The sequence below is a fragment of the Acomys minous genome, assembly GCF_964271855.1.
Source record: "Acomys minous genome assembly, chromosome: 13".
NCBI classification, from domain to species: Eukaryota; Metazoa; Chordata; class Mammalia; order Rodentia; family Muridae; genus Acomys; species Acomys minous.
In genome coordinates this window covers 412,147-426,534 of record NC_140495.1, presented here as the reverse complement: position 1 = coordinate 426,534, position 14,388 = coordinate 412,147, and the positions used below count along the sequence as shown (strand labels likewise).

Below are 14,388 nucleotides of genomic sequence, written 5' to 3'. Positions count from 1 at the left end.
AGTAGATTTAATAATCTACCTTTTGTTCTAATCCTCCCTCTATATTTCTATATCCCCCTTTCTTTCTTTTCAGCTCCTATCTCCTTACCTACAAAAGAAAGATAAAGGAAAAAAGAGACATTCCTGTGTCCAACCTAGTTTTCTCTCTGTATACATCCCATTCCTTCTGAAAATAAGCATCTGTAGACCAAGAGAGCAAACAGAAACCTACCCAACCCCCCTTAGAGGAAATGGAATGTCGTTCACTTAAGGTTTCTTCAGGCTGATTTAGGGCGAATAACACCTTTGAAGAGGCCAAAAATTGGGGGAAATGGTTAAGCAAGCCAGGGATAGAATTTGTGGTCCAGTTTCCTAAATGTTGAGAAATTCCAGGCTTAAAAGGAAACCTGTGTGGGAGAGTCTGAAATACTGGACCAATTGGGATCGGGTGCTTTCTACAATGCTGTCCTGGAAGCTCTGCAATTCTAGTGGGTGACAGCAACTGAGGCACCTGGGGCTGGAACCCAGAGGATGCAGGATGTCAGCATGCAGCCTGCTGAGAGAAATGAATCCTGTCAGGTCTGATCCAGCGTCAGTGTCTGGTTCTTTAGCTTACCTCAAAGAAGGTGATCAACATCAAAGAGTCTCCTTATGGAGTTGGCTTCAAATTTGGCAAACTAGCCACTGGGCATAATGTCCTCATTTCTGCCACAGACAGAATTCTACCTAAAATGGGCAAGCTTAGATGCAGGCAGAGTCAGTGGTTGAACTCTGCCAAAACAGAGTAAGTAAGTCTTCAATAATTCCTACCTTGCAAATATGTCTGTCAGAGATATTGGGCTAAAAGGCTGAAGATGATGCTCCAGTGTCATAGATAGTGTTGGGTGACTGTTCAGGCAGTAAGCTGTCTTAGTCATTTTTTTTTTTTCATTTTGGAAGCTGCTAACCTATACTTCCGGTTCACTCAGGTATTTAAGTTTTACTCCTTCTCAAGTCTCTGATGGGGTTGAAGACCAGATAGCTTAGTCTTACAATTAAGCTTAGTTGGTTAGGGGTTAGGATGTTTTTAGATCAAGATAGGTGTTTTAAGTTGATAGAGATGTGATATGATAGATATTGATTTTTCATTCAGAAATTTAGACCCAACAAGATAAGAAAGATGCTTTCTTCAAGTTTGACAAATACAAATAGTCAAATCACTATGAATGTAACATTCATATAACTCCTGATTGTCTCGTGGTTCTTCCTGCTGTTTGTAGTTTATTTTATTCATGTGTAATAATATAAATGTATATGTTAAAAAGAAGTCATAATAAAAAGAAATAGAAACATCTAATCTGTACCTTTATATTATAAATTAACTAAAACTTAATTACCACTTGGAATATTTTTTCTGATATGTGTGTATATGTTTGGTATCTATGGCATGCGGGTGTTCACACCTGTGTGTGTGTGCACATGGCGGGCAGAGGAAGATACCAGGTGTCCTGCTTATCCACATTATTCCCCTGAGACAGGGTCTTTCACTGAACCTGAGCTAGGATGGCAGCCAGCAAGCCCTAGCAATACTTTGATCACCATGCCCCATTGTGCCAGGGTTGCATAGCCATAACTAACTTTGTGGGCCTGACATTCATATGCATTTTCTTACACTGCTTAGAAAATGCTCTTACCTTCTGAATGATCTTCCTAACCCTCATTTCTATTTTTGATTATGTAGTTTTGTTTATTCTTCACTCATCTGGGCACTTTTCATGATCTTAGAAACGGGGAGAGAAATTCATACCTGATTTCTAATCCTTTACAAGGACCAGAAGTTGCTAGCCTTTCTTCTTTTGCCTTTCTGTGTCTTGTCTTACTTTACCATTTGGCACAAAGGCTGTGGAAATCATGTATATTTTATTATGAAGACAAGAACAAAGAAAATAAAAATGTAATGACTGCTTTATCTGTGTGTATCATAATAGTCCAGATCATGTGTGACCAAACTAAAGGTGTAAAATCCTAGAACTCACTAGCTTATTTTAATAGGTCACAGGAAGCACACAAACCATAGAAACCATAGTCAGCCCAAAGCATCTTTGAAGAGAAGAGACAAGAACATTTGTACTCTTATAGCACCACTGAAAATAAAACCATCACTCAAGAGTGAGGAAGGTGCAAAAGACACCATCAAACTGTCTTCAGACTATTAATAAACCTTAATAAACCTTTCTTGTTCTGCCGTCGCCTCTCTGGACATGTTATCCCCATATTTTCCTTTGGTTGTGTCTTGCTATACACAGATGGCAGAGAGATAGGTTTCGATACCAACTTAACTTTCAGTTTGAATAGTTCAACCGCTAATGGAGTTTAAATGAATCCTTTTAAGGCACTGGAGAGAACATAACCTGTAGTTAACCTTCAGCATGGTCGTAAGCGTCTCGGATCCAGGCTTAGTCTTCTTACAGCATTTGGGGGAGTACAGATGATTTTCATTTCATTGGTTTGCAGAAGAGCGGAGATGATCTCCATCCTTCTTCAGGCAACCTGAAGTGCCACAACCATGCCCTCAGTGGGATCCTGCTAGCATGAGTTATGAAATATAACGCAGTGAGGGGGTACCCTTGACCAGCTGGTACCAAGGTGTGCCCCTGAGAAATTACGCCATGCAATAGATCTGGTATAAAAGAGGCTTTTATTGGAGGAGGGGAAAGGAGTGAGAACCTGTGGGGGAGATAGAGGCTGACTAGTGGACATGTAGACAAACAGACAAAACAGAGAGAGCCACGAGGGCAGAGAGAGGAGGGCAGATGGGGCAGAAAATGGGCACATGCAGAGGGCAGAGAGAGAGGGGCTGCTGAGAGAGAAGTGGTGAGTGGTTTCTTTTATCTGCTGCACACACCTGGCGGAGACAGCAGGTGGTGACATAAGCAGCTGCTAGGTTCCTAAGAGCAGGCCAGTGGAACTGCCTGTACACTAATAGCAGGTGTACCAGAGCTGGTGCTGTGTTTTCTTTAGAGTATAATCAAGACCCACGTAGCACTCATCTTCCAGGCTGAAAATCCTGAAAAACATAAACTCATCGGCGGCAGATAGATATGGAGTTCTCAAACACACACAAAAGCATCCTTTCTGTTTTCCTTATGCATATAAAGATTTTCAGATGTAAGTTCTCAAAAAATTTAACTATTTATTTGGTTTAAGTGAGATGAAAGTGGTAAGTGGTTCCCCAAGATGCACTCTGACATCTTCACTTCCCACTGCTCTCCTGTCCTGTAGGGTTGAGTCACTGGGAGTCAGACTCGCGTTCGGAGAGTGGGAGGAGGCAGTTGAGGTTTTTCTTCTGCCCCATGTTGCCAGATTCTAGCAACTGATTTTAAGCTCTGAATGTCAGAGCTCAGGTGATGGTTTTATTTTGTTTTGTTTTTGACCCTTCAAGTTATAAGGAGAGAAAGAAAGTTCTTTCCTCAGCCCTGGACATTATTTATATTAAGTAAGAATAGACTTGTGTTAAAAGGGAAGAAAAAAGAAGTATACTTAATATTTGGAAAGAATAAATACTTCTCAAACATATGGCTTTGGATTCCAACTTATATAGACACTTCAACAAAGAAAAGTAAATTTAAAGAAGTAATAACACAAAGAGAAAGGGAATTTACATCTCTATGGGTGGTAATTTGTGGGGCAGTTGAAAAATGATAGCAAAAGACTAGTTTAGAAAATTTGTGAGAGTTGATTGTTCTGGTGTAATTTCCAGGCCGATAAAGATCTAAATTGTCTTCAGTAGTTAGCCATTTCTCTCTAAGGTGGAAGGATACCTTTTGCCTTCAAAATTTGTGTGTTCTGCTTTTATGTAACAGGGAGGGCAGAGAGCTTTCTGAATCTGTAGCTTCTCACCAACCACCAACAATATACCAAGAAATATGGCAAAGAGTCATGTTCTGAGGTAAACATGGGCAGCTTCCACTGCTGCCAGTCTCTAGACATTGGCCCTTCAGACCCTACTTGACTTTCTAGTCTCCAGAGTCAGATCTTTCTTCATCTCCCCAACGCTGTGTTCCTCCTTGTTTTCAAAATACCATGGCTACAATCAGTGATCTATATACTATGAAGATGGAAGTGAAAAGTGGTCCTAACCAGGGGTCTTGATTACAGACATGGATCTGTTCTAGACCAAGAAAAGAAAGTTTTCTAAGAAACAACAAAACCTTTTTGTTGCTGAAACCTGGAGGGGACTCGTGGTCCACACTGAGCGACCCTGCTGCTGCCATCGCTTCCAGGGGCTGCACTCCTCAGTCTACTGCCCTCAACAGCCTGGGCGCTTCCCCTTCTCTCTTCTGGACACCTACTGTACACCAGATTATTTATTCATGGTCTGTTTTGTATCCATTTGCCCACCTAAGGCCCCAGAACTCTTCCTGACTGCCAGGTCTGCTGATTCTGCAGAATTCCAGCCGCCAGGTCAGATAACTCAGTCCAGGTTTGCAAAACATTCCTAAGATGCTTTATTATGCAGATTTTGTTTTAAACAAAGTCTCTTTCAAAGAACTTACAGTGATAATAATAACAGCTCCTCCTGCTAAGATCCTTAACACCAAAGATCACTAAGCATTTCCCTTTATTAGAAATCTGTATTTAAGTTAGATTTGTAACCAGATTCCAATTCTCTACACTCTGAAAGCAACACACAAGTCTCAGTGAAACATCTCTGCATTTTCTTCATTATGACCAATGGCTTCCTTAGCATTTATTCTCTGGGAGCGATAAGTTCTACTGTACTTGGATCATTCTAATTAACACAGAGAGAAGAACAGGTAGTGGAAAAGCTATGAAAGACCTGTAAGGCAAAGAAGCCCAGAGTTGACATATACTAAAGCAGGAGGGCGGGGCAGGGGGAGACAAGGAGTGGCTGACTCACACTCACAATTGCAAAAACAAGATTTCACAATTAATCCTGTGGAGACCTCAGCCCAGCATATACCGCTCCTGGCTGGAAAAGAAGAACTGCAAGTGTTTGATTTCTTTTTTTTCTTCTTCTTCAAATCTTTACCATCACTTGGCCTTCTATCTCCGCCTTCTCTTTCTGCAGGAAACTTTATTTCCTACTTCTGCACACCAAGTTTGTACCTCCAGATCTGACGTTCTGTTGCTGAGAAGCCTGAGATACCAGTGCCACCAAAAAGAAGCCATTCCTGGTGAGTCATGATTTTTTCCATGAATTTATGAATTTTCAGCTCAAGCATCTCCAAGCTTGAGGTGCAGGGCACTAGGCAGACAGTCAGAGGGGCTGTACAGCCTGTGCACGTGGACACAATGATCAAGATTTGAGGAGAAGAGAGAGGATAATGTGCACCAAGAAATGCTAGAAAGACCCTCGCAGCAGTGAGGAATCCATGCATTGCTGGGTGGGACCATCCTTTTGGGATCAGGTGATAACAAAGGGACAGCAAAGGAAGAAAAGGCACTCTGCCTGGCCATCCTCTAGGTGCCCACAGACTTACTCTGTCCCTCTCAGCATGCAGAGGGATCAAATTTCTAGAATTTTAATCATGAAGTCTTTCACCTTTAGTCTATCTATGCCTTTTAAATATGCCTTTTGTCTCGTCATGAGGCCCACACAGGCTGAAAAGACACACCCACCCCCTCTCTCTCTTCCCTACAGCTCTGGGTGCTAGGTCTTGATGCCAAAAATGATACATAGGTCAGTACCTTTTAGTTACTTTGCTGAGTACTTGGTCTAATAGCTAGGTTCTCTCAATGTGCCATAGTGTTAGATGAACGAGCGTTTGTTTACTGTTTTCCAAAATAGCTAGAACTTCAGAACAGACCAGGGCTTAGCACAGTGTGATTCTTCAGGGTCATGCTTTTTTTTTTTTTTTTTTTTTTTACTTTCATCGAAGATCTCATCTAGTTTCTGTGGGCTAGTGATATGGCTCAGTGATGTGAAATGCAAGCCTGTAAAATATGGCTATCACTGAAAGGATGGGAAAAGTGCTGTGTATATAGGTGGATAAAAATAAATTTATAGTTGATATCAGGAAAAAACAGTCTTAACATCAAGATTTAATGAGGTTACACCTTATAATTATTATAGACTTTTGTGCACTCTTTCAGTGAGCATTTGCTGTAACTCTTTTATCCAGATGAAATTATAAGAGTTGCGAATTAAAAACACTGCCACTCCCTAACCTCAGAAGGTGCATGGTATGTAACAGATAGCATGATAAGGGATTACTTAGATTTCACAAGAGCAGAGTGATTAGTCAGAGGGTGCAGATTAGGCTTCATAAGAGAAGGGAAATTTGAGTAGGAGGTAGGAGCCATTTTACGCCAAGGGACAAGCATGGGGTAAATTACTGAAGCACGGTTAAGGAAGCGGTGAGTTTGGAGGAAATGAACGGAAGATGGTTGTGGCTGTGCACAGGACTGTGCATCTGAGAGCAGATCAGCCACTATGAGGTCCCACCACATCCACGTCATGTGGCTACTTGGGATTTCAAGCTGAGGAGTGCATGCGCAGTGTTAACTGTCAGAGCAGAATGAGAGATGAGCTGTGAGTGAAGAGAAGGTCGGTGTGGAGTGAGCAGCAGATAAGACAAGAAACTAGCAGCTCACACAGGGCAGAGGGGATGGATTTGAAAAGGGTTAGGGTTAGAACTCCTGTGCCACAGTTCTAGCATCGAGCATCCATCCGCAGCACATGCTGAGTCTTCATCACAGCAGCCTAGTGAGTTTCTATACAGGAAAACATGCCTGACTTTAAATTACATAGCTTTCACATTAGAGGCAGGATTTTATGTTTGAGATTATTTTTATTTATTTATATGTGCAGATCTGTGTCAGCGAATGCCGTGTGAGTTCAGCTGCCTGCAAAGATCAGAAGAGGGGATTGGAATCACCATGGGTGCTTGGAACTGAACTCACATCATCTGCAAACCAGCAGGTACCCTTAGCTGCTGAGTCATCTATCAGTCAGCTAGGCTGGAGGCAGGACTTGAATCCAACCTATTTGGTTCTGAAGGACAACTCTTAATTTTCTGAAGAGGAGTGATTTGGAATAATACCAGACTTTGCTTCTTATGCCATGTAATAGGTGATAATAACTAAGATGAAGACATCACAATTTGCCTGTGTTTCTGTGTCAAAGTTCTTGCTGTAAAAGCCTAGTGACCTGAGTTCGAATCCCTATAGATCACATTGGAGTGAAAGAGCAGATTGTCCAGTGATCTCCAAACATGTGTGCCAGTGTATGTGTGTCCCCTCATGTATAAGTCATACTGGATGCTAAATAAATGTTAGCTATGTGGACCAATTCATGAGGAGATACCATCAAACAGCAAAAATTAAAACTCTGATGTTTCAGAGAAGGTGGGACTTGCACACAGAGCCTTGGAAAACACAGGTATACAGGAGAGTCAAAATCCTGAGGTTAGCTGGCATAACGCAGCCAGTCTGAATCGGAAGAATTTTGGAGCAAGAATACAGAGACAAAAAGTAAAAGGGGTGTCAGAAAGACAAGTATAGTGGCTGGGAAGCTTGATGAAGTGGGCATGAAGATGTTAACACACAGTCAGGTAGGAGTGCCCTAGAAGCTAAAAAAAATGTATTAAAAATATTTATACATTTATTTATTTTGTGTATTTGTGCCTACTTCAGTTTATGTGACTAACACATGTGCAGGTGCCCATGGAGGTCAAGAAGAGGTGTTAGATTCTCTAAAACTGAAATGACAGGTAGTTATGGGCTCCCTGCTGTGGGTGCAGTAAACTAACTTGGGTTCTCTGCAAGAGCAGGAAGTGCCACTAATGTCTGAGCCATCTCCAATCCCTTAAAAAGAATTTCGAATGAAGAAGTTAATGCCCAATGAGAAGAATTTGGAACAAAGTTAAGGCATTTTAACATTGAATTGTCATTGCAACCTTGTCAAAAGAAGTGTGAGAGGGTGGTGGAGGCAAAAGTTGAGATTTCATCTTCAAGGAATAAATGGTGCAATTTATAATGGCTTATTTTCATTTTCAGATGAGAAGTCAGAAAGTGAGTCCTCTATGTGGCTTCTATACAATCTGTAGGTCTTTTGTTTATAGTCCCAAGCACCAAGCTTATGCTAGACAAGTTAAAATAGGAGAAGGGGCCAACAGTGTCTCTTCTGTATCTTTTTTATTATGGAAGAGCCAGCCTAGAAGCCTTCTAGAGTACTCCACTTACATTTTATCACTCACTGATGGGTTGTACACCTGTTCACTACATGCAGAGAAGGTAGGAAATGCAATCATGGTTGCTGAGTTGACAAGGTGTGTCTGCTGTTAGGAATAAGAGAAAAGTGATGCACATATGGTGTGAAGAATGACTATAAAGGAGAAATCAAATGGGACGTCAAATGACCCTTTCACAAGGGTCACCTAAGACCATCAGAAAACATAGATCTTTACATTACAATTCATAACAGTACCAAAATTACAGTTATGAAGTAGCAACAAAAAATAGTTTTATGGTTGGGGGTCACCACAACATGAGGAACTGGGATGCTGATAGAGTTGGCGCAAGGCTATTTGGATTAAGAAATTTGGCTTTGTGTTACAAATAATCATTTTGTTCTCTGTCCACAGACTCTAGGGAAATGGAAGACAGTACTATGTTATCGCAGATCATCCATGACACACTGTCAATATCCCATTCTCTATTTACAAGAAGTATCGAAGAGCTTGATGAAGAGGCCACCACACCTTACGACTACGATGATGGTGAGCCTTGTCATAAACCCAGCGTGAAGCAATTTGGAGCCCGGATCCTGCCGCCACTCTACTCGCTGGTATTCATCTTTGGTTTTGTGGGCAATATGTTGGTCATTCTCATCCTCATAAGCTGCAAAAAGCTGAGGAGCATGACTGATATCTACCTGTTCAACCTAGCCATCTCTGACCTGCTCTTCCTGCTCACCCTCCCAATCTGGGCTCACTATGCTGCACACGAGTGGGTCTTTGGGAATATAATGTGTAAATTCTTCACAGGGCTCTATCACATTGGTTATTTTGGTGGAATATTCTTCATCATCCTCCTGACGATTGATAGGTACTTGGCTATTGTCCATGCTGTGTTTGCTTTAAAGGCCAGGACAGTCACCTTTGGGGTGATGACAAGTGGAGTCACGTGGGTGGTAGCTGTGTTTGCCTCTCTCCCAGGAATCATATTTACTAAATTCAAAAGAGAAGATTCTTATAATAACTGTGGTCCTTATTTTCCACTAATATGGAAGAATTTCCATACAATAATGAGGAATATCTTGAGCCTGGTCCTGCCCCTACTTGTCATGGTCATCTGCTACTCAGGAATCCTCCACACGCTGTTTCGCTGTAGGAACGAGAAGAAGAGGCACAGGGCTGTGAGGCTCATCTTCGCCATCATGATCGTCTACTTTCTCTTCTGGGCTCCGTACAACATTGTTCTCCTCCTGACAACCTTCCAAGAGTTCTTCGGACTGAGTAACTGCACGACTGGCAAGCACTTAGACCAGGCCATGCAGGTGACAGAGACTCTTGGGATGACACACTGCTGCATTAATCCTATTATTTACGCCTTTGTTGGGGAAAAGTTCCGAAGGTATCTCTCCATATTCTTCAGAAAGCACATTGCCAAACGTCTCTGCAAACAATGCCCAGTTTTCTATAGGGAGACAGCAGATCGAGTGAGCTCAACATTCACCCCTTCCACTGGGGAGCAAGAAGTCTCAGTCGGGTTGTAAAGCAAGCAGGAGTTTGCTTTTTTTTTTTTTAAAGCAGGGGAGGAAGGAGCAGTTTGTATATAGGAATAAATCTCAAAGACAGTGATTCTCGCCTTTTGGTCACAAACCCTTTGGGTCGTCAAGTGCACCGCTCACAAGGGTTACCTAACATCAGAAAACATAAATCATTACATTACAATTCATAACAGTATCAAAATTAGTTATGAAATGGCAGCAAAAATATTTTTATGGTTGGGGGTCACCGCAACATGAGGAACTGTATTACAGGACCACAGCATTAGGAAAGTTGAGAACGACTGCTCAAAAAATATATTGAAGAATAGAGAGCTTTAAACCAGGTGTCCAGAGCCTTGGGCTCATGCCAAAACTGAGCCGTCTCTCTTCCTGTATATGTAACGCGTGCTCAGGAAATGCCCTAGAATAATTGTTGGTACAGTTCTCAGCTTTGCAGTGAACTCATCTCTGTCCCTAGGAGGAGCCTCACTGCCTTGCGATAATACTATTTTACCAGTCTTCACCATGCTTTTCCTTATGTCCAACAAGAAAGGAGTGGAAGGAGCATGTCAGGACTGAGTGAGGAGGAGGAGGAAGTGATGAGCATTCTTGATCCCGATGAAGATGAAAGTGAGCAGGGGCCTTTTCATTTGGAAAGAAATGTCCTGGTCTTTGACTTCATCTCCGACCTGCATTTAATTCTGAAGGCTTTATCAGGTTGTGAGAAGTCTAGGGACTGCAATAGCTTGTGGGGAACTTCACTTGAGTTCCATGATCCTGTTATACATAACTGCAAGACACATTTTTGGCTTGGTTATTTTTATCTATGACAACATGGAAGATCTTTTCAATATCACACCTCTTTGTTTACTTGTTTCTCAAGTCACAGCTCCTTACCTGATAGAATTATTGTTTATAAAATATGCGTCATTAGTGATTAGCCTAAAGATAATAAAGGCTCTTGTTTGATCTTTCCAGGGAGAGCCTAAGGCTGGAGGTAGTGAGTTACCAAGCATGAGGAGAAAAGCCAGCCCCTCCACGAGGCACAGAGGGCTCTAGCAAACAGACAGGGATCTCTGGGGCAGCAGCAGGGAAGTGTTTAGAGCATGGAATCAGAAGCAAACGGATGTGTCAGCACTGAGAAGGGGCTGCTGTCTACATGTAAACTGGCCATATTATTTCTGTTATTTCCTGCGTCCCCATGCCCTCTGCACCTGCCTCTTTCCCCATGGTCTTTATCTTTTAACATCCATACTTCAAAACTCAGTGGGCTTGGGGAAAGTGTCTATAAAACAGCCACACATTAACCCCTGGATAACCCAGGTGAGAAAAAGCACTGAGTATGAAGTTGTGGACAAAGAAAGGGCTGCATATACCAGGGACAGACGCCCTTGATTTGGAAATAATCCTTCTACCATGAGAACATATCTAAATTGCCAAGCAGGGTAAGCCTGATACAAAAATTATAGATGAATTAGGAAGAAGCATGTCATCGATTATCTCCAGAGCCTTGTCTCTGGATACAAGCATAATTCAAAGATTTAACATAAATAGAAAAAATAAAACAAGACTTGAAACTTTAATATATAAATATGATGAAATACCTCTGTAAGAATTCCTACCTTCCAAGCTTGAAAATATTGGATTAGTTACAGAGAAAATTCTGGCTTTGAACAAATGGACTGACGTAGACAGCTCTGGGTTGCCAGGAACTTGGGGTTTGTGGTCTGTGGGTTTACCCAGCTATGGTGACTTAGACTCCAAGCCATCTGGATCCTAGCGCATGCTGTGCAGGTGCCATATCAGCCATATGCTTGCTCTCTTGGGCTCGTTTTCCTCAATTTCCTTTGCATCTTTCTTTGTAGATGTGTGTTGGTGACAGATTGTCCTTTGAGTGAGTGGGAACTCCTAACTCTAGTCATTTCTAAACAAAGCTTTAAAAGTGAATTTACAAGAGGCAGAGGTTAGAGAAGCCCCTTCCCATAAGAAAATTATCTGCCCTGCGTTGTGGCAGGAGCGCTTTTCCCTTTCCACTGGTGCGATTCTTACCTGACAGAAGCAAAGCACAAAGGAGCAGACAACCCGGGAGCTGAAAGTCATGGTGTTTTGGCTCTGCTACCCCATGATGAGAAAAAGTTTCTGAAATAAGTAGGGGATGAGATTATCACCTGAAGATATCCTACTCGTTTTATTTTAATGATGATAAGATGTAAATTGTTTTTAAAACTATGATTTAGAAAATAAATCATGCTCTATCATATTGCTAGAAATATTAAAAAAAAAAAACACCAACAAGCGTGTATTTGGTTATTCCAGTGTGGGTTGCTGTTTCGTTCACAACTATACATGTCTTCCCCTGACTTCACCAGTCCATGTACCTGGGTGTTGATGGAGGGTATGACTTTCAGCTTTCATACAAGGCCACACACCTTTCTGCAGCTAACAGAAGACAAACACAGATGACATCCACCTCGTCCAAGTATAGCCTCAGCGTGACTGAGATGAGCCTCTTTTCAGCAAAGAGTGGGAAGATATGAGGAGTGAAGCTGGGACCCAGCCAGGAAGAAGAGGAGTAAGAAGTCCGTGTCCACTACGACAAGCCACTGGGTGGGAGGCTGGTGTGCTAAGTGCAATGCTGACTAATACACACGAGAGATGATGTTTATAAAAATTTGTTTCTCTCCTGTGGGATGGAGTATGACAAGCAGCCTGGGGTCTACAGATTGGTGGATAAGGTGAAAATGGTGTCACTGCCTTTCATGTCTTTTATACCTTGCAGCTCAGGGCCCCACAGACAGGCAGTGGGCGCAGAGGGCTCAGATACGTTCACATGAACACAGGGAAAGTCCAGAGGTGGGGATGGCCACGGATCACAATATGAACATATACAGTAGGATTTTTTTTGGGCTTTTGGGTTGTTTTTGTTTGTTTGGTTGGTTGGTTTTGTTTTGTTTTGTTTTGTTTTGTTTTGTTTGGTACAGAATAAATTGCCCTGTAGGCATCGCCTGCTCTGTATTTCCGGAGGAGGGCTCTAAATTCATCTGAGGGTAATCTTTGAGTGGACAATTGGAGGAAAGTGTAATAAAGGGAAGAAAGGCCACCATACCAAAGGATGGGGTTTTTTAAAAGCAGTTTTGGTGGAATTGTAGGCTTGGCACTGTTCATAAACAGCCTTCGGTCTGTGCTATCAAAACAGCTGGAGAGGCTGAACATGTGCAGAACGGTGTGCAGCTGCTTGCAAGGACTCCATTAAAACCTGTCCTTCTCCTGCTTTTACCTCATTTGCCTCAAGTGAGATTATCCAGCAAGTTTAACTGCCCAGGTATCTCTAAGGAAACATATCATGGGAGACAAAGAGTCTGGGCTGGGATTCGGCAAGACAGCTCAGGGTAAGGTGAGAGAGACCACGCTAGGGTTAGGAAGTGACCAGCAGAAGCTTCCATGTGTTGAAATATGGACTTTGGCATAGTGTCTTAGTCACTGTTTTACTGCTGTGAAGAGGCGCCATGACCACTGCAACTCTTATAAAGGAAACCACTTAATTGGGGCGTGCTTGCATTTTCAGAGGTTTAGTCCTCTGTCGTCATGACAGGGAGCATGGCAGCGTGCAGACACACTGCTGGAGAGCATGGCGGCATGCAGGCACACTGCTGGAGAGCACGGCGGCGTGCAGGCACACTGCTGGAGAGCACGGCGGCATGCAGGCACACTGCTGGAGAGCACGGTGGCCTGCAGGCACACTGCTGGAGAGCACGGCGGCATGCAGGCACACTGCTGGAGAAGTGCTGAGAGCTCTATATCCAAATCCACAGACAGTAGGAAGAGCAATACATGGCCTGGCTTGGGCCCTTGAAACCACAAAGCCCACCACTAGTGACACACTTCCTCCAACGAAGCCACACCTCCTAATCCTTTCAAATAGTACCACTCCCTGTGACCAAGCATTCAAATCTATGAATCTTATTCAAACCACACACATATTATCTGTAACTGTGAGGAGATTCTGGTGTGGTGTGGTATATGATGTGTACGTGTGCATGTGTGCGTGTACGTGTTTATATAAATCAAGGCTGGTATCCCTGCTGGCCCCAGCAGAAAGGTTTGTGTCACATCAACTTGACAATTCATAAGCAAAGGCCAGAGAATCTAGTAAGGCTCTGGTTCATTGACCGTGACTACTGAGACAGAAAAGGCAGAACCCATACCTGCTTTAGTCACAGCCTCTCAGAATCCAACTGAATCAAAATACCAATTGAACTTTATTCAAGAGAAAGAACATTATTTCATTTTTGTACATAGATTACAGAGGGAAGACCACGCCTCTGGGCGGACTGCAGATGGGATGTGGAGTCAGTGGGGGAGGAGGGAGTTGGGCGCCATGGTCAGGGGAATTGTGGAGCTCTGACTGACTAGCAATCTGGTGCATCCTTATTTATACAACTTTCAGAGAACAAAGACAGACTAATGATTACCCAAGAAGTACAGATTATGCGTTTGATTTTTTTCATAACATGTCCAGGGTTACAAGTTCATTTATATTTAGAAAATATTAACAGAACAGATTTTATCCTTATTATCAGCCTTTGTTACTCCAATGTAAAGAATCTAAAGACTGTCTCCTCCGAGCAGACACATTCAGTATCTGATGGCCTGATTTTAGGCTGGCAGTGTGTGCAGTTATAAAGCACCCCAGA

The 14,388-nt window shown here is 42.5% G+C and overlaps 1 protein-coding gene and 1 long non-coding RNA gene across 4 annotated transcripts in view; one reads left to right on the top strand and one right to left on the bottom strand.

Annotated features, from left to right (window-relative positions):
- Positions 1-14,388, bottom strand: part of LOC311580991 — a 310,197-nt gene that overhangs the window by 77,605 nt on the left and 218,204 nt on the right. The gene's annotated exons all lie outside the window — the stretch shown is intronic.
- Positions 4,901-11,964, top strand: LOC311581635 (C-C chemokine receptor type 2). 3 transcript variants are annotated; one of them, XM_084754088.1, is made up of 3 exons: positions 4,901-5,156; positions 6,794-6,904; positions 8,568-11,964. In XM_084754088.1, the coding sequence occupies exon 3, from the start codon at positions 8,579-8,581 to the stop codon at positions 9,698-9,700; it is 1,122 nt and encodes a 373-aa protein (XP_084610214.1). In that variant the 5' UTR covers positions 4,901-5,156; positions 6,794-6,904; positions 8,568-8,578; the 3' UTR covers positions 9,701-11,964. The 3 variants fall into 3 exon arrangements, with proteins under 3 accessions (XP_084610214.1, XP_084610213.1, XP_084610215.1); XM_084754089.1 differs by lacking the exon at positions 4,901-5,156 and adding an exon at positions 6,091-6,688; XM_084754087.1 differs by lacking the exon at positions 6,794-6,904.